Source organism: Rhamphochromis sp. 'chilingali', assembly GCF_963969265.1.
Source record: "Rhamphochromis sp. 'chilingali' genome assembly, chromosome: 18".
In the NCBI taxonomy this organism is placed as follows: domain Eukaryota; kingdom Metazoa; phylum Chordata; class Actinopteri; order Cichliformes; family Cichlidae; genus Rhamphochromis; species Rhamphochromis sp. 'chilingali'.
Genome location: NC_137945.1, coordinates 712,489 through 740,000, shown reverse-complemented (window position 1 = coordinate 740,000; position 27,512 = coordinate 712,489). Strand labels below are relative to the sequence as shown.

The following is a 27,512-nucleotide window of genomic DNA, read 5'->3' as shown; positions in this document are numbered from 1 at the left end:
CTGTGGGGGTGGCGCCCAGGCCCAGAGCAGCGCACCTCCGCTGCCTGCTCCCGCTGGGTGGCCGCCATTTCGGCCACCCTCTGGGCCAGCTCCTCCATTCCCTGGCTCCAATACGGACCCGCCGTGCTTCCTCCTGGGTTTCGGCACCAATGTGGCGAGAATAAGGCACGGCAGGACCACGGAGTATCATTCAGAGCCATCTTTATTTACATCTCACCACAACACCCCCAAACCCCTGAGTCCCCGTGTTTTTAACTAGGCAGGCGTGATTAAGGATTCCGTGCAGGTGCGTCCGCCCTCCCTGCACGGCACCGCAGACCACGCCCCACCACACACTATCTGGCTGTAGCTCAGGTGGCAGAGCAGGTCAGCCACTAATCAGAAGGTCGGTGGTTCGATCCAAGGCTGCCTCCTGGCTGCGTGCCAAATATCCTTGGGCAAGATACTAACCCCATGTTTGCCTACTGGTGGTGGTCAGAGGGCCCGGTGGCGCCAGTGTCCGGCAGCCTCGCCTCTGTCAGTGCGCCCCAGGGCGGCTGTGGCTACAATGTAGCTGCCATCACCAGTGTGTGTGAATGGGTGAATGACTGAATGTAGTGTGAAGCGCTTTGGGGTCCTTAGGGACTGAGTAAAAGCGCTATACAAATGCAGGCCATTTACCATTTACTATCTCTACTTTCAAGATTAGGCTTAAAACTTTCCTTTTTGCTGAAGCATATAGTTAGGGCTGGACCAGGTGACCCTGAATCCTCCCTTAGTTATGCTGCAATAGATGTAGGCTGCTGGTGATTCCCATGATGCATTGAGTTTTTCCTTTCCAGTCACCTTTCTCACTCACTATGTATTAACAGACCTCTCTGCATTGAATCATATCTGTTATTAACCTCTGTCTCTCTTCCACAGCATGTCTTTTATCCTGTCTTCCTTCTCTCACTCCAACCAATCACAGCAGATGGCCCCGCCCCTCCCTGAGCCTGGTTCTGCCGGAGGTTTCTTCCTGTTAAAAGGGAGTTTTTCCTTCCCACTGTCGCCAAAGTGCTTGCTCATAGGGGGTCATATGATTGTTGGGTTTTTCTCTGTATCTATGAAACGCCTTGAGGCGACTTTTGTTGTGATTTGGCGCTATATAAATAAAATTGAATTGAATTGAATTGAAATTGAATAGATAAATGTAAAGTCAGGTGTTCTTGGGCTGAGGATGACATCATGCACCCTGAGGTCACCTAAGGTCACCTGAGATCACCTGAGGTCAGCGTTCACACGGGGTCAGACGTCTGCTTTGGCGATACAGCTGAACACTGCCCCAAAACTCTGACCAAAGCTTACAGTTCCCACCCATCAGGTGAAAGCCAAAGAGTGCAGGGTCTGTTTTTATGAATGACAGACGTATGAACTCATTTTCCGACTCTGGTGCCACCATCGAAGGATTCCCTGGCCTGCTGGAGCAACCTGAGGATCTCTGGCAGTGGGCTGCGGCTCCTCCCGCAGTGTGAGCTCAGTGTGTTTGAATTATTAATTATATCAATAACTTAATTGTATAGACCCATTAGAGTGTAGTTCAGGATTAGATGCTGTAACTGAGTTCAGAACAGCAGCTGCTGAAGCTCATTGGGATCTGTTTCCTGTCGGGCTCGTGGATGGACGGAGCAGGAAGCTCCTGCTCAGATGTGATGCAGAGGATGAGCTGCAACCAGAACTCAGAACCAGAAACTTAAACCCATCAAACACTGATTCCTCCTTTGGGGACCAAAGTCCACCCAGCAGGTACAGATGCCACAGGTAAGCAGAGTGTCGGTGACCGCCTGCATGAAGCTCCTAAATGTACATGTTGTCATCTTTTCTAGAAACCTACCAGACTGCAGTCACTCATACGTTTGACTCAAGTCACCTGAAATCCACCTCAGGCGAGATCAGCGATACAAAGGCAGAACTCTGGACTGTACATTTGACCTGAGATGATTCCACTTCTCGGGACTGTAAACCTGCACGTTAACCCTTAAATACCCAAACCATCGCTTACACCAGGGGTGGGCAATTCCAGGCCCCGAGGGCCGGTGTCCTGCAGGTTTTAGATCTCATCTTGGGTCAACACACCTGAATCACATGATTAGTTCGTTACCAGGCTTCTGGAGAACTTCAGGACATGGTGAGGAGCTAATTTAGCCATTTAAATCAGCTGTGTTGGTTCAAGGACATCTAACACCTGCAGGGACACCGGCCCTCGAGGCCTGGAGTTGCCCACCCCTGACTTACACTGTCAGCTCAGCAGGGTGCTGCTGTTAAAACATAACCAGTGTGTTTCTGTCTCAGCTGATTAAACACTGTTGTAATTCCCAGTCTGGCCTGATTGTGGCAGTGTTGTCTCAAAGATACAGCTCTGATCAAGCTGAACCTGTAGATGATAATGAGGAGTTAGTCCAGCTCAGTGGATCTTCTGCAGTTTCATCATCCATGAAAACTCCCGTCACCTTCAGTGGGAATCACCTGGATGCTGCCAGGCAGCCCATCTCACAGGTGTGACTGCCTCTCTGTGGCCTCTGGTTTCATACAGTGAACTTCAGGTGAGACCTCTGGTCCATCTGTGATGATGTTAGATTACATCTGTGCTCAAAGCTTCACTGTTAGCTAGAGTCAGACCGACAACCATCAGAAGGTGATTCGTGCTGCAGCGCTCTGTGACCAGCACATTATACCAGGACCATAAATGGTCACGTGGGTTTGCTCCTAAGCAGCTGTGAGTGCTTAGGTCAGCTGATCAGCAGCTGTTCCAGAGGTTTGGGCACCTCCTCCTACCACTCAGGTTGTCTGCCTCGCTAATGGCTCTTTCTCAGTTTAGTTTTCATTTGTCAGCCGTGTGATTCTGTCAGCACGTTGTTTCTCATCATGTCCTGTCTCTACTTTGTACAAACTCTGGTGGAAAACACGAGGCTGGGGAACAGGAATGTCACGGTCCGCAGTCCTCGCCGGGTGATCTGCCATGGTCGTGTGTTCCCATGGTCCATGTTTCCTCGTTTGTGTGTGTGCGTGTTTTTTGGTGTTCTGGTTTCTCTGTGAGTCCAGGCCCGGACAGTGGTGTCCCTGCCGTGGGGATTCGCTTGAAGCATAATCACACACCTGCAGCAGTTCAGCCTCACCTCCGGAGCTTCTTAGCAACGTGGCTGAGCTCCGTCGACGCTGTTTCACTGTGACAGAATCGTCAGTTTGCTCTGAAAACTAAGTCTTACAAAGTGTTTGTGTGGTCGCTGGTGGGAATCCTAACGACTGCTTCTGTGGTTTCCTGCAGGATTATGGAGACGAGGGAACGGAGTGAGCGCACTGTAGATACTGAGCAAGGGGAGTGAAACATGGACCACCGACACAACAGGAAGACGCTGCACAGGTGTCAGGGACATACATCCTCACCTGGAGCACGCTCAGAAGACTTTCTGCACTGTAAACAAACACTGTTTTCATTCTAAGAGTCCTGTGTTTGGGTCCTGCATCCACATATCTGACAGGGAAAGTCCTCCAAAGGTCTTCATTTCATCAGGAATTAGAGCACCTTCATCTGGAAAACAACTCGAGCTTCGAGCCGGACCACTTGTTTCAGTTTGAATCTGAATTCAAAACAATTCAAACAGATTCATCAACATTTACATTCTCAGTGTAACTGAACATTATCGACCACAAAAACATGGATGTCCTCACTTCTCCTGAGAGGCCTCAGCTCCACAGCTCAGACCAAGACGGCCGGAACATTCCGGACCTGAAGTTCAGACTTCCACATCAAAGGAAAACTTTTCTAAAGCTCAAAGCGCTGCTCTGTTTTATGAGCGAAGCTCCTGGAGTGAAACGAGCTGAGGAAACAAAGCCTCCAACAGACGAATCTGAACTCAGCCTTATTTAAACAGCCTCAACAATGTATGGTTGACCTACAATAACACATACAGAGAAAAACCCAACAATCATATGACCCCCTATGAGCAGCACTTTGGCGACAGTGGGAAGGAAAAACTCTGTTTAACAGGAAGAAACCTCCGGCAGAACCAGGCTGAGGGAGGGGCGGGGCTATCTGCTGTGATTGGTTGGGGTGAGAGAAGGAAGACAGGATAAAAGACACCCAGTGCATCATGGGAATCCCCCAGCAGCCTACACCTATTACAGAGAGGCGTATTAACACACAGTGAGTGAGCTCTGTTATATTTTTTTTAACAGTTTTAACACTGGGTTTTGGTTTTCACTTCTGTTTACTTCATGGTAATAAAAACTCTCAGACTACATTTAATACAACAATGATTTAATAAGCAGTCTGTTTAAGTAGAACCTTTACTTTGAAAGGCAGAGCAAACAGGAAATGAACATGGTCTCTGTTTCACACAGTCTGAGGCACAGCACATCCTTATAGACGGTTTCAGCATTTCTGCTACATTTAAATCTTTTTACATGGTTCCTTAGTTTCTTCAAAGGTTTGGCTCCTCCTCCTCGTCACCATCATCATCATCCTCACTGGTGCTAACATAAGAACCAAACTGCGTCACAAACCAGACTTCAATAATCAGATATTCATCAGCTTCATGTACCACATAAACATTTCTTCGATGTTGGTCGAGCTGGATCTCAGTCACCTGATCTGAAGCTGATCCAATCAGGCGCTGCCATTGGCTCACAGTCCTGCTGGAGCTTCTTCTGGTGCTGTGCAGCTGTTAGTGCCTCTGACAGCTGCTGGCTTCCTGTCCGTTCACTGGGCTGTTCCTGTGAATCCTCCTTAAATGCTTTGCTTCATCATTTCAGGCCAGCTTAGTCTTTTGCTCAGATTAACATAAAGGCTGGAAGGAAACTTCCAGAGTAAAAAAGTGAGAGAATGCCTTATTTACAGTCAGCTGGAGGTCGGTCTTCCTGGAGTCCTTTGGCTGAATGTTATTGTGACCATGAGAAACTCAAAGTTTAAACAGCCAACAAAGCCTTAAAAGTAACACTCAGAGAATTTTGGTGGTGAAATTTACGTCCCCATAAAAATCCACCCACACAAAGTCAGTGTCCTTCAGAGTCTCAGTGTGGAGCACAGCAGCAGCTGGTGGACACCACAGGAACTGCAGCTCCATGGCTGGACCAGATAACACCTCCCATCAGTTTTGTTTCTGGCTGAATAGAAATCCCAGTATGACCCCAACTGCTCCCAGTACGACCAGTCCACACACTGTCCTCAGGGACCAGAAGCTGTCAGTGGGTCTGGACTCATACAGCTCCACAAAAGCATCCTGGGAAAAAAGACAAACAGGAAACACTTCATTTGTCGTATTTGTTTTTTTGACAGATCAGAACAGTGTGTACTTTCATTCAGCTTCATTTACACAGCCTCAGTAACACATACAGACAGAAACCAGCAGCTGATCACTCAGTGACAATCAGCCCAACGTTTGATGGTGTGATCAGTCTGCCATGACTCGTGTAGGCAAACTGGTCACTGTGGACATCAACGCTCTCCAACATCAGCGTCACATGACTCAGACCTGTGGTCTAGACACACACGCAAACACACACACACGCAAAGACACACACACGCAAAGACACACACACGCAAAGACAAAAAGCCGGTGCTGCTGCTTCATATTGTGTGAAAGCAGTCGAGTGTTAACGAGGGAGTGTTGGGTTATTCCCCTGCATGCTGTGTGTGTGTGTGTGTGTGTGTGTGTGTGTGTGTGTGTGTGTGTGTGTGTGTGTGTGTGATATGAAGATTAGGGGAGAACCCTCCTGTGAGCACTTCCTGTAGCTGCACTCGGGCCTCCAGCTGAGCTGCTGACAAACACCAGCGGCCTTCAGCCTGACAGGAAGCTGACCGCCGCCTTTAAAGAAGCTTCATACCACAGAAGAAGAGCACATGCACAGGCTGGATGATTGACAGCTCACCTTTACCCTGACATCCTGTCCAATGGGCTGAAGCAGCTCCAGACTCAGTGGACTCAGTGAGAGTCCAGGTTAAAAGCTTTCCGTGTCAGACGTTTATACTGAAATGTAATTTAAAGATCGACTGTAACTGTACACAGGTGTTTGGAGGCAGCAGAGGAGACCTCAGACATCTGCCTCCCACCTCCAACTTCCCAAACCAGGTGTGCCCCAGTCCTCCTCCTCTCCTCTGCATACCTGAAACACCTGAAGGCGTCCACGAGGCGTCCTGCTCAGGTGCCGGCTTGAGTCTGGAGCTCCACCTTCTTGGTCGCTCTGTTAGTACAGTAACCTCACAGCAGCCATGTTATCAGTCACATGATGTTAAATAAAAATGCTCCAGCAGCACAGACACGGTGCAGAGGTCCAGCTCAGGTGAAGCTAGCAGACAGCTAGCACCGTCCACCTGTCAGTCACAGAGGCCACGCCCCTAATCACTCAAAGCCTTAATAGAGTTTAAAGAGGTGACATTCTGTGTACAAGGCTGTAACCACATTTATTTGAACACGGAGTCTGAGGGACTGACTCACTGCTGCCTCTGCTGGACGTCGGAGGAGTTGCAGGCTTTGCAGAGTTCGCTTATTTCTTCAGGCCTGCAGGCCGATGAGGGCCAACACCAGTCCTCAGCATGGAGTCAGCGGGACTCTGGCAAAGAAGTGAGCAGTCCGGCTTCGGCTTGATTCCCACCCCGCTGGCATGATGAGTCACATGTGGGGGCGGGGTTTACCTGCACAGACACCTGGGAGTTATTTGACCCTGAAGTCTGAGCTCGATAAGGCCTTCAGAGATCAGATGTTAGCGAGATGACTCAACTGCTTCAGTCAGTACTGTCCTCAGAGAACGGCTCACACAGCTGCAGGAAGGCCAGGCGTGATGGGCTGACCCCGTGTTTCACATTTGGGTGCTCTCAGGGCTCGAAAAAGCCACCATCCTCCAGCAAGACAACATCAGAGAGAGAAACCACCGCGCTGCGCTGAGCGCCACGATGGAAAGTTTGACTGCAGAATTCTGAGAAAGCAGCACAGCTCACCACTGCCTGTGTTCTTAGAGATCTCTGCACACACACACACATCTGTGTGTGTGTGTGTGTGTGTGTGTGTGTGTGTGTGTGTGTGTGTGTGTGTGTGTGTGTGTGTGTGCTCCTTGCTGTGAGCAGGTTCTGAAGAAACGGTGTGTCAGCTGACCTGAAGCCTGAGGCGGAAACTCAACCACACTGATTACCTGGAAAGATATTTCTGGGTAATACCACACACACACACACACACACACACACACACACACACACACACAGCCTCTCGTGTTATCAGGCAGTAGATATAACTGAAGGAAACCACAGCGACAGGAGAGAATATAATTAGAAAGTGAACTGTTTGGGCCTCAGGCTCTCTGCACCAGACTCCATTTTATTTTCGAGCGATTTTCAGGAGCTTTATGACCACACACTCACGCCACATACTGAAAACCTGCTGCATGGAAACCACACAAACCCATGGAACAGGCCTGCTGGTGGTGTGCAGTTTACTGATGAAGGACCACGAAGTGAAGATGATGATGGAGCCATTAATTAGTAGGGTGTTAGCAGATTGTTGGCTGGGAACTAGTGGGCCTTTAGTGGGTCATAGCGGGGTGTTAGCAGGGCGTTGGCAGGGCATTAGCGGGCGCTAGCGAGTAATTAGTAGGGTGTTAGCAGGTTGTTGGCGGATCATTAGCACGGCGTTAACAGTGCATTAGTGGGTCATTAGTGGGCGTTAGCGAGTAATTAGTAGGGTGTTAGCAGGTTGTTGGCAGGGAGCTAGTGGGCCTTTAGTGGGTGATTAGTGGGGTGTTAGCAGGGCGTTAGCAGGGCATTAGCGGGCGCTAGCGAGTAATTAGTAGGGTGTTAGCAGGTTGTTGGCAGGGAGCTAGTGGGCCTTTAGTGGGTGATTAGCAGGGTGTTAGCAGGGCGTTAGCAGGGCACTAGCGGGCGCTAGCGAGTAATTAGTAGGGTGTTAGCAGGTTGTTGGCGGATCATTAGCACGCGTTAACAGTGCATTAGTGGGTCATTAGTGGGCGTTAGCGAGTAATTAGCGGGGTGTTACGAGGGTATTAGCAGATCATTAGCAGGGCCTTAGCGGATCGTTAGAGGTCATTAGCAGGGTTAGCAGGACGTTAGCGGGCCTCAGATGCTCCGTCACAAAATCACTGCCTGTCTCAAACCCAGGCTGTGCTCACAGACACGCCCCGTCCTGATGAGGTCACAGGGCCTTTCTTCTAGTCCTTATCAGGACCAACTCCGGGGCTCCCTCTGTAGGAGCACCACTTCTTGCTTCTCCAGGTTGACGAGGCACTCCCAGCACATTCTGGGTCTCCCTGGGGCTTCCTCCTCTCACACCTCACTGAGGAGGCGTGCTGCTCAGAGGCTCGTTTGCTGGGTTTCAGTTCTCCTGACCGATGTTTGGATGAATGAATGATTCAGGAGCTCTGAGTGATGCAGCGACCTCCTGGAGGTTTGGAGCAGAGCTGAGAGCGCAGCTCCCTCTGCAGGAGGGAGACGCTCGCTGCTCATTTCAACTTTCTCAGGTCACATGAGGATTATGTGTGTGTGTGTCTCAGTTTCAGTTTAACGGTTTTATCATCACACACACACACACACACACACACACACACACACACACAGAGTCATGTTTTTATATCCTTGTGGGGACATCTTATTGACATAATGCTTTCCCCAGCTGCTTGCCGTACCCACCTAAAATGAACTCTAACCCTGAGCCTAGACCTGAGCCTGAGCTTAACTGTAGCTCTGACACTAAAACCACATTTTGAGTCTCAAAAATGTCTTCAAACTCGTGAGGATGTTGTTGGTCCCCACAGGTATAGTGCATGCCAATTTACTGTCCCCACCAAGATGTCTAAACATGTACACTCACACACACACAGAGGCCACAGAGTTTTAGGGATTTTCTACACTTTGCATATAATTTGCAATCAAACCAAAATACTCTGTGTGTGTGTGTGTGTGTGTGTGTGTGTGTGTGTGTGTGTGTGTGTGTGTGTGTGTGTGTCTGTTTGAAGGGTGAGGTCGGGACCAGGTTTAGGGTCCTCACAAACACCCCCATGTTCAGTGCTCATACACTCTCTGTGGCTCTGATATTGTCTGATTGATCTGATTCGTCGGACCTCCTGGTACGTTTGCAGCGATCTCCTCAGCTCTCTCACTCCTGCAGGTTCACCTCCTTCAAGGACGCCTCAAACATATCTGCGACTCCCTGAAGCACCAGAGCGTGCTCAGTTGATCCTGAACTCTGTCCTGGACTTCCTTCAACCACAGCCAGACCACAGTTAGCTTACATGAACTTCTTCAAGTACACTTGAACCTCATTAAACATTAAAAACTCTCAAGCACCTTTTCAGAACCCCCGAAAAAGCAGAGGAAGAACCAAAACCACCTCATCAATTGATGAGAAACAAGGAGTCCTGGAATTCCAGGAAAATTCAGGGGCTCTCAGCTGGAAGACAAGAGAGGAGTAGATGAGGAAACAGGAATGGAAGGATGCATGAGGAAGGACACAGCCAAGCAGGAAAGTCAACCACAAGGAAACAGAGAAAGGTTACAGCAAAGGAAACAAGGAAACATCAGCGGAGATAAGGACTCGGAGGGAAATCGTGCTCCTACCCATCCTCCGTTGTCATGGATCCATCTCCGGAGCGACGGCGAGTCCAGACTCTCCTCCATCCAGCTGGCGATATCGTCCATCTGACCTTCGTCGCCCGACTTGGCGGCCGCGGCGCTCAGAGCTCCGCCCAGCTCCATCATGGCGACGATGCGTCCCCAGTTCACGCCATCCCTGAACAGCTCCTCTCTGATAGCCGTCAGGTGGCGCCGGCGTGCAGCGCCACCGCCGTTCCCACGCAGTTGCAGCACCGTCACCTGCGCAGACAGCTCGTTGCCGTAAAGTCGCTCCAACTCATCGCCGGCGCTCCGCAGCACGGTCTGCAGGCAGGGTGGGGCCACAGGAGGGTCTAGGAGGAGATGATGATGCCATTACTCTGCGACATGTTTGAGGAAGCGGGTAACTAAGTGGACGTCTCCTCACCTGGACGCGGGGCTCTCTCGTCATTGGCCCGGCGCTGAGGCCAAGCCACGCCCCTGCCGAGCAGCTTGTAGCGCAGGAAGTCCTCCACCAGGTCCCGGCTGCTGTAGGCGGCGGCCATCGCCCCCCGCTGGCTCACCACCAGCACGTCATCCTCCTCAGCCAATGAGAACGCCTTTTGCAGTTGACAGTCACGTGCTGCAACTCCTCACACAAGTATCGATCGCTGATCAGCTGTGCTGTGACGTCAGCGCTTCAGACTCCGCCCACAGCGAGGACGGTCCGAGGATCGGTTCAGGCTCCGCGCGGTGCTCTGTTACCGGCGGGCGGAGGTGCGCGCGCAGCCGCGGGGCGCGCCGCGAGGACGCGCTCTGAACACATTCAAGGTGATGGCGGCGCGACGGCGCGCGCTGCTTCTGATCAATAACCGATAATCAGTCCGCTCCCTTCACGATGCACGTGCTGCTCACACTCACGCGCAAACAGCGGGCACGCCCCTCCGGGATTCCCCCGCAGCTCTGCGAGGAGGAGGAGCTCTGCTCCGCGAGCGCGCACTTCCTCATCCTACGTCACTCGCATCTGCAGCTCCTCGCGCGTGGGTGCGGGCGTGCACGTGTAAAAATGTCGTGGTTTGTAAGTGAAACGTGATGTAAGAGCAACAAAAGCCGACTTTTCCAACACGTGACGTGTTTGTGACGATGATGAGAAACGTCAGTCTGAGCAGTGGCGGTCCTAGCCTGTTTGGCGCCCTGGGCGAACACTCCCTCCGGCGCCCCCTCCCCCCCTCCACCCACACACACACACACACACACACACACACATTATGGATTATACATTAACATAAAACTTGTTGGACCCATACTGAATTTCACCAGAGAAGCACACACATACATGAAGAGAGAGAGACTATGCAAACGGCTACCAAACAGCCATCATAATTCGCCGTACAATGAGAACAGGACAAATAAAGAATTGACAATGACTAATTAATATTGTGCTGAACACACGCTCTTTTCTGGAATATTCTCACTAATTTTCTTGATATTTATTTATAATCACCTCTGTTAGTCCTTGCTATTTATAATTGAGTGATCTGTATATATTAGTGCTGTTTCTTAAACGTGTAAAATCTGTAACATCATGTATTGTTTGGAGTTTAGTCTGTTACCGTTACTATTTTTACCATTTCTTCTTGGAGCAACTGTAACCCACATAATTTCTTTAAGGGTTAATAAAGTATTCTGATTCTGATTGGTTCAGGATGACCTGCCATTATCCAATCACACATCTGCTTACCTGCATCTGTTGCTCGTTTCTCCTCCTCTTCTTTTCTCTTTTTTCTAAGCTGAGCACCTGATGGCTTTGAACTTTTCTTGTCCATCTTCCATTGGTTTTAGTTTTGCACTCCAGTATGAACACAAATCCCGCAACCTGAGGATCACCACAACATAACCTAACACACCTACACCTTAGTTCACAGACTCACTTTGTCTAAGCTGTATTTCTGGGATTTCGCACAACCCAGGGTTCAAATCATGAATCCATAATGGGCTTGAATTTACATCATTATGAATGAAATGTGCTCTATTTGGAAGCCGCCGCCCCCTCCCCTTTCGACGGGTTGTGTGTGAGACTTTAAATCATCAAACTGTAAATTATAAATTTTAAATTTTTATTGATCCCTTTACTCCTGGTCCTAAAGTGTATGTTTATTTTCTTACTATTCTTATATTTATTGTTTGTTTACTTGCACTACTGTACTGCATGTAGCGGAGATAACAATAAAGTTTACTTTGACTTAAGCAGCAAATAAAACAATTAATTTTGTTTTATTTTGCGAGTTGGTTATTAGATGCTGCTCCAGCCAGGCAGAGAATCCCCCGCCGCCCGCCCTTTCCTCCCTGTGCAGCAAGCAGCAGGCGCACCTCGCAAACGGAGGGCGCCCTTACTCCCAGCAAACCCAGTCGGTGCCTACGACATTCCCAATATGCGCTGGCATGATGTCGGGGCAGCATGACTACGAGTAATTTTTATTTTTATTTTGCCGATGCCCGTGATGCCGCCCCGCACCATGATGCCACCCCGGGCAACCGCCCGTGTCGCCCGTATCAAAAACCGCTACTGAGTCTGAGCCAGGAACGCTGCAGGACTGTGCAAAAGTCTCGAGCATGGAGGAAAATCAGAAACATGATCCTTCAACTGTGGCTCCATCAGACATCACAGCTCAGCCTGTGTCTTCATGAAGAACGGCTTCCTGATGAGCTGGAGGTCCACATCATGTCTCAGGTCCACATCATGTCTCAGATCCACATCATGTCGCCACATCATGCCTCAGGTGCTGTTCACCTGCAGAGAGTTTTTAGGACACTTGTTCTTCTGTCCAGTGTCCTCACGTGTTTGAGGACTCACTGCTGAGCTGTGCAGGTTGTGTAACTGTGTTATCTCTGACTACAGCAGCAGACTGAACACCTGCAGGATCTATCTATCTATCTATCTATCTATCTATCTATCTATCTATCTATCTATCTATCTATCTATCTATCTATCTATCTATCTATCTATCTATCTATCTATGCTGCTGTGAGTGTTTGCCGCCCCCTGCTGGACGTCCCGCCTCATCACACCGAGCGCGTCATTGTCGTCCATAAACTTTATTTAAAAGTTCAAAGTGCGCATTAGTTGACATTTTGGAAGCAGGATGAGCCAATCACAGCCTGCTCCTCCTCCTCCTCTCTTTCATTCTCTGTGCTCTGAACAGCAGCGATCTCATTTACGCACATTACGTGAACGTAGCACAGACTCCGGTTACCGGGGCTGCGTCAGCTGTTTCTATTTTCTCCATCTCGCCCTCCGACCCGGAAGTGCTCGCGCACACACATATGCTCACGTACCCGCACGCAGAGCGTACGCGTTCCTCCCTCCATCACACACCGGACTCCGCTTCGACCACCGACACCGAGCTCTGTGGGCCGGACCGAGCAGGACCGCGCCATGTCCCTGCAGCTTCCCCCGTGCGTGATAGACTGCGGGACCGGGTCAGGACAAGCGCACACACACACACACACATGCGCGCGCAGTGGCAGTACATGTGACGTCATGTGTTTTTGTGAACAGCATCATGTATGTGGATAAGATAGCCTTCATTAGTCCCACGCGTGGGAAATTAGTTTTGTTACAGCAGTGGACGGTGCAAAGTTGCATAGAAAAATTTGAGAAAAAACACTGGAATAATATATCATAAGGTACTGTACACAATAGAATAGAATAGAATAAAAATAAAATACTATATACAATCGAATAAAATAGAATACAAATGCTATATACAATATGAGTATAATACAACGATGCCAGAAAGAGTATTGCACTTAGTCTTGTTGCACATGTGTGGGTTTGTGTGTTTGATCAGTTGGAGTCTTTGTTGTGGAGTCTGACAGCAGGAAAGACCTGTGAAATCTCTCCGTCCCACACCGTGGGTGCTGCAGCCACTGAAGGAGCTGCTCAGTGCTGTCAGAGTCTCCTGCATGGGGTGGGAGATGTTGTCCAACAGGGATGACAGCTTAGCCCCCGTTCTCCTGTCACTCACCACCTCCACTGGGTCCAGAGTAGAGCAGGGCGATATGACCAAAAATATTTATCACCATATACATTTGAACATTTGCAATAACAATATAACTGACGATATAATTGACACTAGACAAAATACTTTACAACTCCACAACTTTATTAGTGCAAAAAACCCCATCAATGTATTTTCACTTAAACAAGCAGCTGTTTTATGTGCATTAAAGTTATATAAAATGTAACAGTGCAAATGCAAATTCTTTGCTGACATTTCCAGTGGAAACCGGGCGACATATCCTCAGCATGACCATGTATAATATCCACAAAACTTAAAACGAGGTTATACACACACAATACGGTAACATTATATTGAAGCGCAGTACGTATCACTCCGCGAGGCTCCGCCTACGATAGCCGTAATGCTCCGACAATCCATCAAGCAGTGCGGCTTCGTAGCTTAGCAAAGTTGTACTAAAACATTTAACAGATTTTCGAGCGCCGTGCACATAAAATGGTTTCGAGGTCAGTAAACACAACCAGAGTTCATACATAAGGCACACGGGATTATAAGGGGCTCTGTCGACTTTCAGAAAATCAAAGGATTGATTTTAAGTGCGCCGTATTTTCCAAAAACACGGTAATAACGACGGCCCGCTAGCATGCGCTACCAAAAATAGTGCTTTGTTGTGTGTCTGACGGACGAAAGCTAAACCAGTTCCACACCAGTGAAGCTGCAGCGTTTTTACAAACCAGTTCAGGTTCATCCGTTTCATTCAACGATCCGCTTTCGCTCTTCTCGTTCTGCGTCGCCGCCATGTGGGTATGTAAACAAAGGCACTGCGCATGCGCGTTTTACCCATATTCTATCGCAGTATTTCATTTTCCTATCGTTGCCCAAAATTACACCGGTATTACCGTGAACGGTATGATATAGCCCAGCCCTAGTTCAGAGGGCATCCTAGAACAGAGCTGGCCCTTCTGATCAGCCTATTCAGTCTCTTCCTGTCCCCGGCAGAGATGCAGAGCAGACCACACCATAAAAGATGGCTGAGGCCACCACAGAGTCATAGAAGGTCTTCAGGAGTGGGCCCTCCACTCCAGAAGACCTGAGTCTCTGCAGCAGGTACAGCCTGCTCTGCCCTTTCCTGTAGAGGGCGTCTGAGTTATGAGTCCAGTCCAGTTTGTTGTTCAGATGAACACCAAGCTACCTGTAGCTGTCCACAGCCTCGATGTCCATACCTTGGATGTTCAGTGGTTGCAGTGGAGGATGCTTGTGCCTGCGGAAGTCTACCACCAGCTCCTTGGTTTTACTAGTGTTGATCTGGAGGTAGTTCAGCTGGCACCAGTCCACAAAGTCTTGGGTCAGACCTCTGTACTCCTTGTTGTCCCCATCAGTGATGAGGCCGACTCTTGCAGAGTCATCAGAGAACTTCTGCAGGAAGCACTGGGTGGAATTGTGGGAGAAGTCTGCAGTGTAGATGGTGAAGAGGAACGGAGCCAGAACCGTTCCCTGTGGGCCCCCGTACTGCAGACGACCCTGTCCGACACACAGCCCTGAGTCCTCACATACTGTGGTCGGTCGGTGAGGTAGTCCAGGATCCAGGTAGTGAGGTGATGGTCCACTCCAGAGTTCTCCAGCTTGTCCTTCAGGACCGTGGGAAGAATGTTGTTGAAGGCACTGGAGAACTCAAAGAACATGATTCTCACAGTGCTTCCAGCGGTCTCCAGGTGAGCGAGGGAACGATGTAGGAGGTGAATGACGGCATCATCCGCTCCAATGCCAGGCTGGTAGGCAAACTGAAGTGATGAGCTTGTTAGGCGCCGAAGCTGAGCCAGGACCAGCCACTCCAGAGTCTTCATCAGGGGGGATGTCAGAGCCACACACAGGAGGTTTTCCAGAGCTGTGGGACTCTCCCCAGCCTCAGGCTCAGGTTGAAGAGGTGCTCCATCACCCCACACAGTTGGTCCGCGCAGGACCTGACGACCCTTGAGCTGATGCCATCTGGACCCGCAGCTTTCCTGGCTTTAATCCTCCGGAGTGAGTGTGCGTGTTTGTGTGTGTGTTTTTGTACGCGCGCGTGCTTGTGTTTACAGGGACAGATTACCAAAATAAAAGCTGGCTCATGGAATCATCCATCAGTGGGTGGAGGTAAACGCGCTGTGATGATCAGGTGGTTGGAGCAGGTGAGGGGCTGATGGCGGTGCTTACACTGAGCTCCAGCTGTTCCACATGTTCATCCAGCTGCTGCTGTGGGAGCTGCTGGTTGGGTGGAGGTTCAGGTGAAGTTGTGGACCAGTCTGTGCGCGATCTATTCTGGGCCACAGTGTGAATGTGGGACAGCTGCACACTGACCCCCCTCCCCCTGTTCAGAATCAGAGATCACGTGATCTCCTTCAGCCTCGACGTCGGTCCATGCCCCCGAGCCAAGGTGACATCGTGGGGTCGTTTAGAAATAGCTCACGGCTGCAGGCGTTTAAAGGGTGACGCTGAGCTGACTGTCAGCCGTGAACGCACGCATAACAGCCAAAAACACTCAGAGCAGGTCCCAGATCAGTTTGGTCTGGCTTTGGAGAGGGATCCCAGGGTCCAGGGTCAGGTATTAGAACTGATCCCAGGGTCCAGGGTCAGGTATTAGAACTGATCCCAGGGTCAGGTATTAGACGTGTGGGTCTATCCAGCAATCACAGCCAGTTCAGTTCATTTTTAATCTTTCATGATTTATTTGTCAGAACTCAGTTTAATGGAACAAGATGTCATTTTTTTTGTTCGTGTTTTTTTGATGTAGTGAAAATACTACAGTTACTTTACAGTTACTACAGTTACTTTAGGTACTTTTCCCTTGTGATGAGGTAAAAGGATATCATCCTAAGGACAGGTCTGCAGTAAAAATGAGTCAAACACTGTGAGTGTCGTCAGGCAAACGCTCCTGAAGTCAAACTGCTGAAATGATGTTTCGGTGCTTTGTATCTGCAGGTCCTGATTATTGTTACTGTTGCTCATCATTTTCTACATGAACTGAATATTTACATAGCGGTCAAAGACAAAGCAGTAATCGGTCACGCCTCTGTTTGCTGACTCATTTCCTGATGTTTTATCAATGTTTTATGTGCAAAACTGAATTTATAAATGTCTGCTGGGAGTCACTCCACTGTTTTCCACAGAGGCCGTATTTGGACCCACAGCCAGATGTTAAGAACCTTTATGTCTAACTGTTGTTTCTGTCTGTGTGGCTGCAGATACACAAAGATCGGCTATGCAGGAAACACCGAGCCACAGTTCATCATGCCGTCCTGTAAGCATCTCACAGCAACGACGGACAGACAGTTAAGGTTAAGTTAGGTTCACTTTCTGTTTCTAAAGCTCAAAGTGAACCTAACTCTGCGTCTTCATCAGTTCTTCCACATAAGTATAAAAATATAAGTCTTTATCTAACCAGAGAAGCTTAAATCTAATCACATCTTTGAAATGACCAAACAAACAGTTTTAGGTTCAGAGCAGCCCTCTGATAGGCTGCAGCCTCTCTAAACTGGGTAAATGTTTGATAAAAATGGATGAATGGTAGTTCAAGGCTTTGTCAGTAGAAGGTGTGGATGAGTACACCACATTATCCACAGCATAGTAATGAATAGAGCCGCTGTTAGTCAGTGATACCAGGTTATTTGAGAACCAGGTGAATAGGTCAGAGCCAAGTACTGACCCCTGTGGAACACCTTTTGTCCCAGTTCTCCAAATAAGATAACTGTGACATGAGTTCCAAGTCAGAACCAACCAGTCTAAAGCTGCATACACACTGGAAGGTATTCTCAGTAACGAGTGAACCATCTTTGGCCACTTCAAGCGCACGTGGATGAAGAAAGGGCCGCTGATGTGAAGTGTGCAGATCTGTGATGTTCTCTCCTCAACTTGGAGGCGAGCAACTCAAGGGTCTACCCAATGACAGCGAAGAATACCACTGAGTGGTAAATACATTAGAGGGTCACCTAGGCAACCGGAGCCTGGAACGCTTTGAAGTGGTCGGCTACAAAACAGTATGTGATGGGCCAACTGGTTCCAGCGTGGACTTAAATGTGAGAGCTTTATGGTCCAATGCTGCACACTCCACCACATCATTAACCTCCTCACACGCTGCGTCAAGTCTAAAGGCAAACAGGTTCCAGATATCAGGTTTCGGAGCGCGCGACAGTTTGGATATGAGGTTGTGCTTTCATCACGGCCTCTATCACCTCCTTCATGGAGTTACTCAGCTCAGTTTCATGTATACACCAACAGTCAGCTGAAGGCTGCTTTGATGACTGATTTCCCATCATGCAGCATGTCAGCGCTTCGTTACCCACATGTGTAAATGTGCCAACAGGAGGCGATCCTGGTTATGTACTGCTGCAGACTTTCACAGTTAATAAATGTGTGAGATTACTGTGCATTACACACTGATGCACTGCAGGCTCTCCCTGTGAGCAATGCAGACGGTCAGGTTAGGGAGGAACTGCTCCACATGTCTGTTCCTCTGTCAGCTGCAGACTCAACAAACCGTGTGTTTAACCCCCCACTCCGGTGAAACCATCCTAGTCTGACAAAACGTCCTACCCGTGTTATAATTTGACAGTGACTTGCTACTAAACCTAACCAAAACCATAACCTTAAGAAGTATTCCGGATGGGTGAAAGAAAGAGAAGTTAATTCGGCGTTGGTGTAGTGCGCATGCGCCACGTCTGCGCAGAAACATTGGGTAGGATGTTTTTTCAGGTAGGATGGATTCCCAGAACACCGGCACATAGTGCTTTGAGTAGCCATAATAAACTTTTCAATGGTTTATTCTGCTGTAACCAGTGAAAGCCGTGACTCATGTATGTTTATGGTTATGTTAATGGCATGCACCAGGTATCGCAATCAAGGAGTCGGCCAGCGTGGGAGAGCAGGCCCAGAGGAGGCTCGTACGAGGAGTCGATGACCTGGACTTCTACATCGGCGACGAAGCCGTAGACAAACCCAACTATGCAACCAAGGTAGGAAAAGGAAAAGAAGCAGGACCCTGTTTGTGCAACGAGATGTAAATGAAACCTGATGGTTTGGTCTGCTGCTGTTCTCCGTCCTTTGCTGTTTAGTGGCCAATCCGACACGGGATGGTGGAGGACTGGGACCTGATGGAGAAGTTTATGGAGCAGGTCATCTTCAAGTACCTGCGAGCTGAACCTGAGGACCACAGCTTCCTCATGGTACACTCTCACAGTGTTTGTGTTGATTCTGTTTCATTCTTCAGGAAGTTCTTCAGCTCTTTGACTGAAGGTAACACTGATGAGGACTTAGTGCCGTTGCTACAGTTACCGGCAGTTTAAAATCCACTGTTAAACCGAACCTCGAGCTGAGAGCAGGATCCTGAGCCCACGGTCACCAAAGCGCTCGCTCGTAGGGGTCATGTGACTGTCGAGCTTTTATCGGCATTATCCGGTTGTTCAGTCTGACGTCACTAGCCGTGTCTGGGCCTAAACTCCGCTGCAGGTCCATATATCAAACGATCACTATGGCATTACTGAGAGTTAAAAACTGTCTAAAGTCTTTCATCTTTAATAAAATGATCAGCGTTCTGCTCTACCAGGTGTAACAATTGAGTTTAACATCCAGGCATCCATGAAAACGGAATTTATGACATTTAACGGAGTTAGAAGTTAGCAGGGAGTTAGCTCGCTAGCTTCTATCTAAATACAATATAGCATGTGCTGACTGCGGGGTTTTGGAAACAAATTCAAACGTACAGCTCTGTTATCACTTCCAGCATAAATGAAGACAGAAAACTAAACAGCAGTGACGTTTGTAGGGTTACTGAAGTTGGGCTAGCTGGTTGATGTGCTACGTGACCGCTAGCGACACAGCTATGTTAGCATAATATAAACAAGCTAACTTTTTTTCCACTCGATAAAAGTTAACGTGAGTGTTCTCGGTGGTCAGGAACAAATGTAATCGCATGGCAGGATGCTGTAAATGTCACAGGCTGGGTCTCCGACCCAGCACTTTGAGCTTTCTTTGTATTGTTCTCATTTTTTGAGATGTTGTTAGTTTTGTGGTATTTCCTATTTGCCTTTAGTTTAGGCAGTTATTGTTCCTGGGTTTTCTGTTTGAGTTCTTGCATTATTCATCACGTATTTGGTATGTTAAGTTTGTATTGTCATGTCTAGTTTTAGTGTTTCCTGTTTTATTCTGACAGTGTCATGTGTTCTTTGGTCATTGTATTTAGTTTCACTCCTCCTGGTCCTGTCATTAGATTCATGTCAGTCAGCTGTTTCCTCATGTGTCGCCACTTCCCCTGATCACCTCATGTCTGTATTTAAGCCTTTTGTTTTCTTCATGCCATTGTCAGTTCGTCTGTTTATTCTCACCAGAGTCATAGTCTGTTTATTTTTCCACCTCGGTCATAGTTATAGTTTTTGGTCTTAGTACCTTTAGTGTTTTGTTTCTTAGTGTTTTGTCAGTTTGCTTTGGTCTCTTGGTTCATTTCCTGCCGTCATCGCAATAAAGGTTCACTTTTCTGTTAATCATTACTATTCCTCGTCATCATCTGCTTTTGGGTCCTGTTTCCGCACACATCGGCGCACCCCGCCGTGACAGTAAAAGGACCAAACTTCAGCCAGGAGAACAACTGAGGTAATCCATCCACAATACGAGGTTAGTCATTCATATACTGCTGCATGGGCTGGGCTGTAGTTACATCCTAAGGTTTTAAAAACTGAGCTTAAATAAATGATTAGTGGTAATAAAAGCCGAGGGAGGTCAACAGTGATCACTGACTGTTTTAGGAGCTTTTTGAGATCAAATAGAAGAAAATACAAAACATTAAACATGTTAACAACACAAAAGCCATATTAAACGCAGACTACTTTAGGCCCGGAAGTAGGATTCGTCACGTCATCACTGAACAACCGGATTGTAGCGTCCTTACCTCACAGTGTCACGGATTTGATGTGTGTGTGTGTGTGTGTGTGTGTCTGTGTGTGTGTGTGTGTCTGTGTGTGCGTCTGTGTGTGTCTCTGTGTCTCTGTGTGCGTGTGTGTCTCTGTGTGCGTGTGTGTGTGTGCAGACAGAGCCTCCTCTCAACACTCCAGAGAACAGGGAGTACTTGGCTGAGATCATGTTTGAGACCTTCAACATACCTGGACTCTACATCGCAGTACAGGTGAGACGCGCTGATATCCTTAAACAGCTTCCAGGACATTCCAGAATCCTGGGGAAGGTTCCAGGACCCTGTGGCGTAAAGTACGTCTCTCCATCAGGCGGTGCTGGCGTTGGCGGCGTCCTGGACATCCCGGCAGGTGGGACAGAGGACTCTGACCGGCATCGTCATTGACAGCGGAGACGGCGTCACACACGCCATCCCCGTGGTGAGAAACACACCCACCTGAAACAGAGGGGGCGGGGTTTGAGCCTCTCTGCTGACTGACCGGTCGTCTCATGTGTCACAGGCTGAGGGCTACGTGATTGGCAGCTGTATAAAACACATCCCCATAGCAGGGCGGGACATCACCTTCTTCATCCAGCAGCTTCTTAGAGACCGAGAGGTGGGGATCCCACCGGAGCAGTCTCTGGAGACCGCCAAGGCCGTGAAGGTACCACAGTGATCCTCCACTGCTGTCCTCCTGTCTGTACTTCTGTGTACTTTAGTGTGTATTTGTGTGTACTTATGAGTGTAGGAGCGATACTGTTACATCTGTCCGGACATCGTGAAGGAGTTCACAAAGTATGACTCTGACCCAGGAAAGTGGATCAAACAGTACCGAGGAGTCAACGCCATCAGTAAGACCGCCTTCCACATTGACGTGGGCTACGAACGCTTCCTAGGCCCTGAGATCTTCTTCCACCCCGAGGTTACAACAAAGTCTTTTTTTTATTTACATTTTGCTCCAATCTATTTTCATTCAGTCAACAAAAATGAATAAAAGTAACAAATTAACTGAGCTTCATATAGTTTGAAAATGTAAAGGCTCAAGAACAGAACCCTGAGGAACCCCGCAGCTGCTCTGTTCTAATGCCTGCACATGCTGATAAAAACAAAAGAGCATAAATAATAATACCTGACATGTGAATGTGTGCTTTCCAGTTTGCTAATCCAGACTTCATGCAGCCTATCTCTGATGTCGTTGATGAGGTCATCCAGAGCTGTCCAATTGATGTGCGCAGACCGCTCTACAAGGTAATTCACAAGGATGTAATTGTTACAAACGCACACGTGGTTGTTATATCTCTTCGCGTATTTGTGTAAAAACCACTGTGAGTTTTGGATGAGTTCTGATAAGTTACATCCATCCATCCATTTTCTTGACAACTTATCCAGTTCAGGGTCGTTGGTGGGTGGGGGCGTGGAGCTGGAGCCCCTCCCAGCTAGTACCGCGGTACAACACACCCTGTACAAGTTCAGGGTCAAAGTCTGTGCACTGTGTGACTTATATTAAAGTATCTTCATCTGTGTTGCAGAAGCCACCAGCCGAGGTTCTCAGACTGTCGACCTCTTTGTGTCTCTGACAGTCAGAAGTGAAAGACGAGCTGTTTGTGATGCTTTGCAGGCAGCTGGAGCTGTTCATACCTAAACGTGTGTCGGGACGTGTTTCTGGAGCTAGCTTACAGCTAGCATTCGTAGTTCTAAAAACTCTTTGAGTAAGAGTGAAGACATCATTTTGTCTGAGACCTGCAGAGGGCAGTTCAAGGGTTTGGTTAGAATACGGGTCAGGTTTGGCACAGGCCGCTTTGCAGAACCTAAAAAAATGTATTAAAGTGAATTTCACATTAAAAGCATCACATAAATAACCAAACTAAAAGAAAAACAAATGGAGAAGAACTTTAAACTGAAGAAGTGTATTTGTTGTGAATGACTGAGGCTGAGGGTTTGCTGAAGCTGTGTGAGTCTTCTGTGTCCAACAGAACATCGTGCTGTCTGGAGGTTCCACCATGTTCAGAGACTTTGGCCGGCGGCTGCAGAGGGACCTGAAGAGGGTGGTGGACGCTCGGCTGAAGCTGAGCGAAGAGCTGAGCGGAGGACGGATAAAGGTGAGCCTGACCAGCGAGTGCAGGCCGATCCAGACCTTTATGACCTGAACACATCTGGAAGAAGAGGTTTTTAACATTGGTCAGCTTCAGGTAAAGCTTTTCTTTGTTTGTGTGGAACTTTTCAGTCAAAAGGCTGAAACTGGTCCCCACTGAGCTCCTCCACAGTCCAGATCAGTGCTGGTCCCATGGTGGTCCCAGCTGGAATCACCTTCCTATTAATAGCAGAGGTGGGAATTAACAAAGTGCAAATACCTTGTACTTAAGTAGAATTTTCAGCTGAGTACTTTCTACTCCTTACATTTTCGAACAGGATCATGACTTTAGGTTTATCTGTAGTTTATACTCTGGGTTTAAAGTGGAGTGCAGGTTTCCGTATGTTTAGCATTTAGCTAGCCCTACTGAAGAGGAGCGAGCAAAACTTTTGTACTGTCAGGTAATTTGAAATGCAGCTAACAAACATCAGCAAACACACAAACTGTCTGTGCAGTTTATCTCACAGTGTGCTAAAGGTCCAGCTGCTTGTTTCACTGGGAGAGAAAAGACAGAGAGCTAAGTTCATTCAGAGATGGAGAAAGATAAGAAAGAAGGACAGGAGAGGAAGAAGAGAGCTTAGAGTTAAAGGGAAGGGTGCTCATTTAAAGCTCACATAGAAGTCCTCATGTTGTTAAACCTGCTGAGGCAGACTAACTGTGTTATTTAAAGGCTGCAGGTTAGTGCAGCATAAACAGGTGAGTTTGTACTGTGATGGCTTTAAAGTAAAGACCAGCGTGTGACTGCTGCACAGTGACTGTCTTATATAAAGATAGCATAAACTGTCAGTGTAGAGGATGAAATCAACCAGGACAACTCAGGAAACATCTGCTCACATCTGGTTGAATCCAGGTGTGTACATCCACAGAGAGCAGCAGATCAGCTGATCACAGCCTGCACACTAAGAACATCTACTGGAGCTCTCAGTAGAAATGATTGTGAGTTTGGTTCTTTTCCCCACACTGAGCCATGACAGCTGACTTTAGGTTCCCCACCTGCTGAATCCACTTCACCCTCTGACTGTGCTTGTGTTCCTGGTTAGAAACAAGGTCCTTCCCTCTACAACGGAGGCAACAGAAAAAATAAATATATTTTTATTTTCCCTCCTGCTCATCTTCTACTTACCTGACTCAAGCTGAGTACATTTATTAGAATTAAAATTCAGGTTACAATTATTACATTAATAAAAAATGTGGTAGAAATGTTCTTCAAGGAACTTTCTTCCTCTGAGTACGTTTCAGAGCCGTTACTTTTCACTTTTATTTGAGTAAAGAATTTGAATCAGTACTTGAACTTACAGGAGTATTTTTTAACAGTAGGTTCTGTACTTGTACTTGTCTGTAGTTTTGCCACCTGTGATTAATAGTCACCAGATCCTGGTGCAGCTGATAACAGCACAGAGCAGAGTTAAGCTTTAATGTTACAGCCTTTACCTGGATGGCATTTAACTGGATCACTGGTTTGTTCCCAGTTTCTTTGTGATGTGAATCATTTATATGCAGATGACGTGTTTTTGTGTGTTGGCAGCCGAAGCCGATGGAGGTTCAGGTCGTCTCACATCACATGCAGCGTTACGCCGTCTGGTTCGGAGGCTCTATGTTGGCGTCCACGGTAACCAAAAGTTTTGTGTTCTTCTACTTTCACACAAAGCATTTCCCTAAACAACATGTGGCTGGAGGAAATGAGCCTGCTCAGTAAACTCTTTCCTGACGAGTTTATGGTTTCAGGTCTTAGTGAATAAAATATGCATTCAGTTTATAACTGATGGCCTGTCTGGAGAGACCAGGAACCTTTGTTGACACTGTGTGTTGTGTTTGCAGCCGGAGTTTTTCCAGGTGTGTCACTCGAAGAAGGACTACGACGAGATCGGGCCGAGCATCTGTCGACACAACCCCGTGTTTGGCATCATGTCCTGATGACAGCGGCGAGCCCATCGGCCCGCTAACCTGTTAGCCTGCTAGCAACCAGCCACTCAGCCATTAGCCTGATAGTTTTTTGCCCTTCTCAGTTTTCACCTATGAAGCTGCTAACCTGTTAGCGGGCTAGCTCAGCATCATCAAGCACATGGAGAACGTGAAGCACAAAGGCAGTTAGAGAGCAAGACAAAGTTTGCAGTGGTTTTGTTTTGATAAATTTACTCCACAGAGAAAAAAACGTCTTCAAGCAACTTAAAGAAGTCCAGACGCTTTTCTTTGCAAGCTCCTTTGTCCACAGAGAAGAATTTTACCGAGAACAAGAGGAGCTGCAGGAGACCTGGTGTAGCTAGCCAACCTTCTTCCAACACGTAGCAGTGCTAATAGAGATCCCCCGAAGCTGAGGCTGTTGTCCCGACAGCAGATAGAGATAAATATGGCGCCTGCTCGCCTCTCATCCTCATTTCGGCCTCTTATCAAACACAAGCCGCCGCTCTGTGCTGAAGCTGGCGACGGTGGATTTAACAGGACAAGCCTCTGGATGTTTTCTGTCACTCGGCATTTATGTCAGCATGTTTGTGGCCCTGCTATAACGATCAGACTCACACTGAATCTCACTGACTTTTTGTCTCTAAACTAGGAAAAGCTCTAAAATCCGTCTCTTCGTCTTTCGGACAGTGTCGTAGACAGACAGAAAATAATTTTCTTTGGTGGTGATGGTCTCATTTTCTCTCTAGCAGCACAATCAGGTGTAGTTTTGAGCGCTGCAGCCTGCAGAGGGCGCCAATGGTGTCAGGACAGCGACGCAGTGTGACGTCACAATCAAAGGGGACCTGTTCTGCTTTTTCTCGTTTTCTGGTACAAGAGTAAAGTCATAGTCTCTGATGTTGAGATGAAACACCACCCATGTGTCAGATAACGAGCTCATCACCACACTGGCTTCCTGAAATTTCTGTTTGCTCCAGTCTCACAGTGATGGAGCGATGTTGGTCTGAACATCACTCTCTGGGTCTACGGCCCCAAGATCCCCCCCAAAAACCACCAGACAGAATACAAAGGGAGAGTAAATCTATTCATGTTAACATATAAAGGGTATTTTGTGACTTTAGATATAAGAGACATGACTGTGGCTCAGCATGAGCATTTATTTTTTGGATTAGCGTGAGCTGGGAAGAGGCTCCAAATGATTCTGGGTCATGGATTTAGTTTTTAATGTGGTCAGGCTCTATATTTGTAAAATAAATAATAATAATAATAATAATAATATAAACTTTGCATTAATAAATATTTATATTGACTGAGAGAGCAAGAATCAGACCGATCAAAGATCAGGTCCAAACAACCTGTAGCATGTGTTCAGGTGCAGTCATGTGATGGGCACGTCTTCCAGAAGTCATTGTTAGGTGAGACGCTCAGTTTGGAGATTTGCTTCCACAACACGTTTTCTCTTACAGCGCAGGGATGAAAGCAGATAAAATCCACGTTATGCCAATGAGTATTTCTTAAACGAGATGAAGCCTCATTTGCATATTTAAAAATCAACCTCCAAACAGTTCATGTCTATAATTAGTCAGTTTCACGATATTATCTGTACATACTGGTTTGCAATAAACATGTATGAAGTTCTGCAGATCATACCTTTGCTTTCTCCATGTCAGTTCTTTTCTTGCACCACAAATATTGTCCTTACCTCCAGCACAGCCATCTGGCAGTGACCCTCCGACCTCTGCCATAATCCTCAGATGGACCTGGGCCTGCTCATTTAAGCCACACCCACTTCCATCAGTGTTTTCTTTTTTTATCACGAGGTTGGCTGACTGGTTCACTGTGCATACCGATAGTGAACCTTACGTTGCTGCTTTCACTTTACTTGAATGTTCAAACTTTTGCATTTGATCCAGTGACTTGGGCTCCACTAGGGCTGGAGTAACCTGTGAGAGCTAGTGATGCTGTTCTACTGCAGATGAATCACCTGAATGAGGAGGTGCGCTCCCCTGTGTTTCATGTTCAGTTACTCTGAATCTCCTCTTCACCTCACTCTTATACCTGTTCACCCTGTGTCCCTCCTCTCTAACTCCACTCACTGTGACATCACCAGCCACCCTCTCTATTCAATTCAATTAAATTTTATTTATATAGCGCCAAATCACAACATAAGTCGCCTCAAGGCGCTTCATAGATACAGAGAAAAACCCAACAATCATATGACCCCCTATGAGCAGCACTTTGGCAACAGTGGGAAGGAAAAACTCCCTTTTAACAGGAAGAAACCTCCGGCAGAACCAGGCTCAGGGAGGGGCGGGGCCATCAGCTGTGATTGGTTGGGGTGAGAGAAGGAAGACAGGATAAAGACATGCTGTGGAAGAGAGACAGAGATTAATAACAGATATGATTCAATGCAGAGAGGTCTGTTAATACATAGTGAGTGAGAAAGGTGACTCTCTGAGTCTGCGTCTGTATCTGTCTGTCTATGGTGTCTCCCCATCTGTTTGTGAATCTGTCTGTTTAGTTCAATGTCTTGTCTGGTTCCATGTGTCTGAGTTTCCTGTTTTATTGTGAAGGTCTCTGTCTGATGTGAGTGTGCTCAGTTTACGTTTCCCCTGTCCCGTCAGCCCAGATTCCTCCCAGCTGTGTTGCCCTCCTGTCTCTCATCCCCTGATTACTGGTGTGTGTCTTTAAGCCCTGTGTGTTCTCCTGCCTGTTGCCGGTTCGTCTGTGTAACTCCGTGTCAGTCTGTTACCCTGTGTTCCACGGTGTCCTGTTCCTCGTCTGCGTCTCTCTGCTTCTCATCCCGATGTCGTATGCTCCCAGGTCTGTTATTTTTAGTCCTCCCAGTTTAGGTGTCTTTAGTTATTTGTTATGCCCCACTGTTTGTTTGCCACTACACCTCTGTAAATAAAACCACCGGTATCTCATCCACTGCCTGCATCTTGGGTCCTTCTTCCAACTCCACACGGCTTGCCATCGGCAGCCGTGACAGAA

At 47.8% G+C, this 27,512-nt stretch overlaps 2 protein-coding genes across 4 annotated transcripts; one reads left to right on the top strand and one right to left on the bottom strand.

The window, feature by feature from the left end:
- Positions 1-4,282: 4,282 nt before the first annotated feature.
- LOC308386191 (apoptosis regulator Bcl-2-like) lies at positions 4,283-12,999 on the bottom strand. The gene is made up of 5 exons (XM_080865552.1): positions 12,887-12,999; positions 11,292-11,426; positions 9,999-10,779; positions 9,578-9,924; positions 4,283-5,237 (listed from the first exon to the last, which is right to left on the bottom strand). Exons 3-5 carry the CDS (start codon positions 10,114-10,116, stop codon positions 5,106-5,108), a joined length of 597 nt encoding a protein of 198 aa, XP_080721678.1. The 5' UTR covers positions 10,117-10,779; positions 11,292-11,426; positions 12,887-12,999; the 3' UTR covers positions 4,283-5,105.
- On the top strand, positions 12,752-27,390 carry actr3b (actin related protein 3B). Of its 3 annotated transcripts, none has more exons than XM_080865533.1 (12): positions 12,752-13,030; positions 16,794-16,880; positions 18,436-18,560; positions 18,660-18,770; positions 20,627-20,722; positions 20,820-20,927; positions 21,009-21,152; positions 21,237-21,410; positions 21,644-21,736; positions 22,462-22,587; positions 24,145-24,228; positions 24,438-27,390. In XM_080865533.1, the coding sequence occupies exons 2-12, from the start codon at positions 16,811-16,813 to the stop codon at positions 24,531-24,533; spliced, it is 1,227 nt and encodes a 408-aa protein (XP_080721659.1). In that variant the 5' UTR covers positions 12,752-13,030; positions 16,794-16,810; the 3' UTR covers positions 24,534-27,390. The 3 variants fall into 3 exon arrangements, with proteins under 3 accessions (XP_080721659.1, XP_080721660.1, XP_080721661.1); XM_080865535.1 differs by having other exon boundaries at positions 12,808-13,030; positions 16,794-16,849; XM_080865534.1 differs by lacking the exon at positions 16,794-16,880.
- Positions 27,391-27,512: the final 122 nt, after the last annotated feature.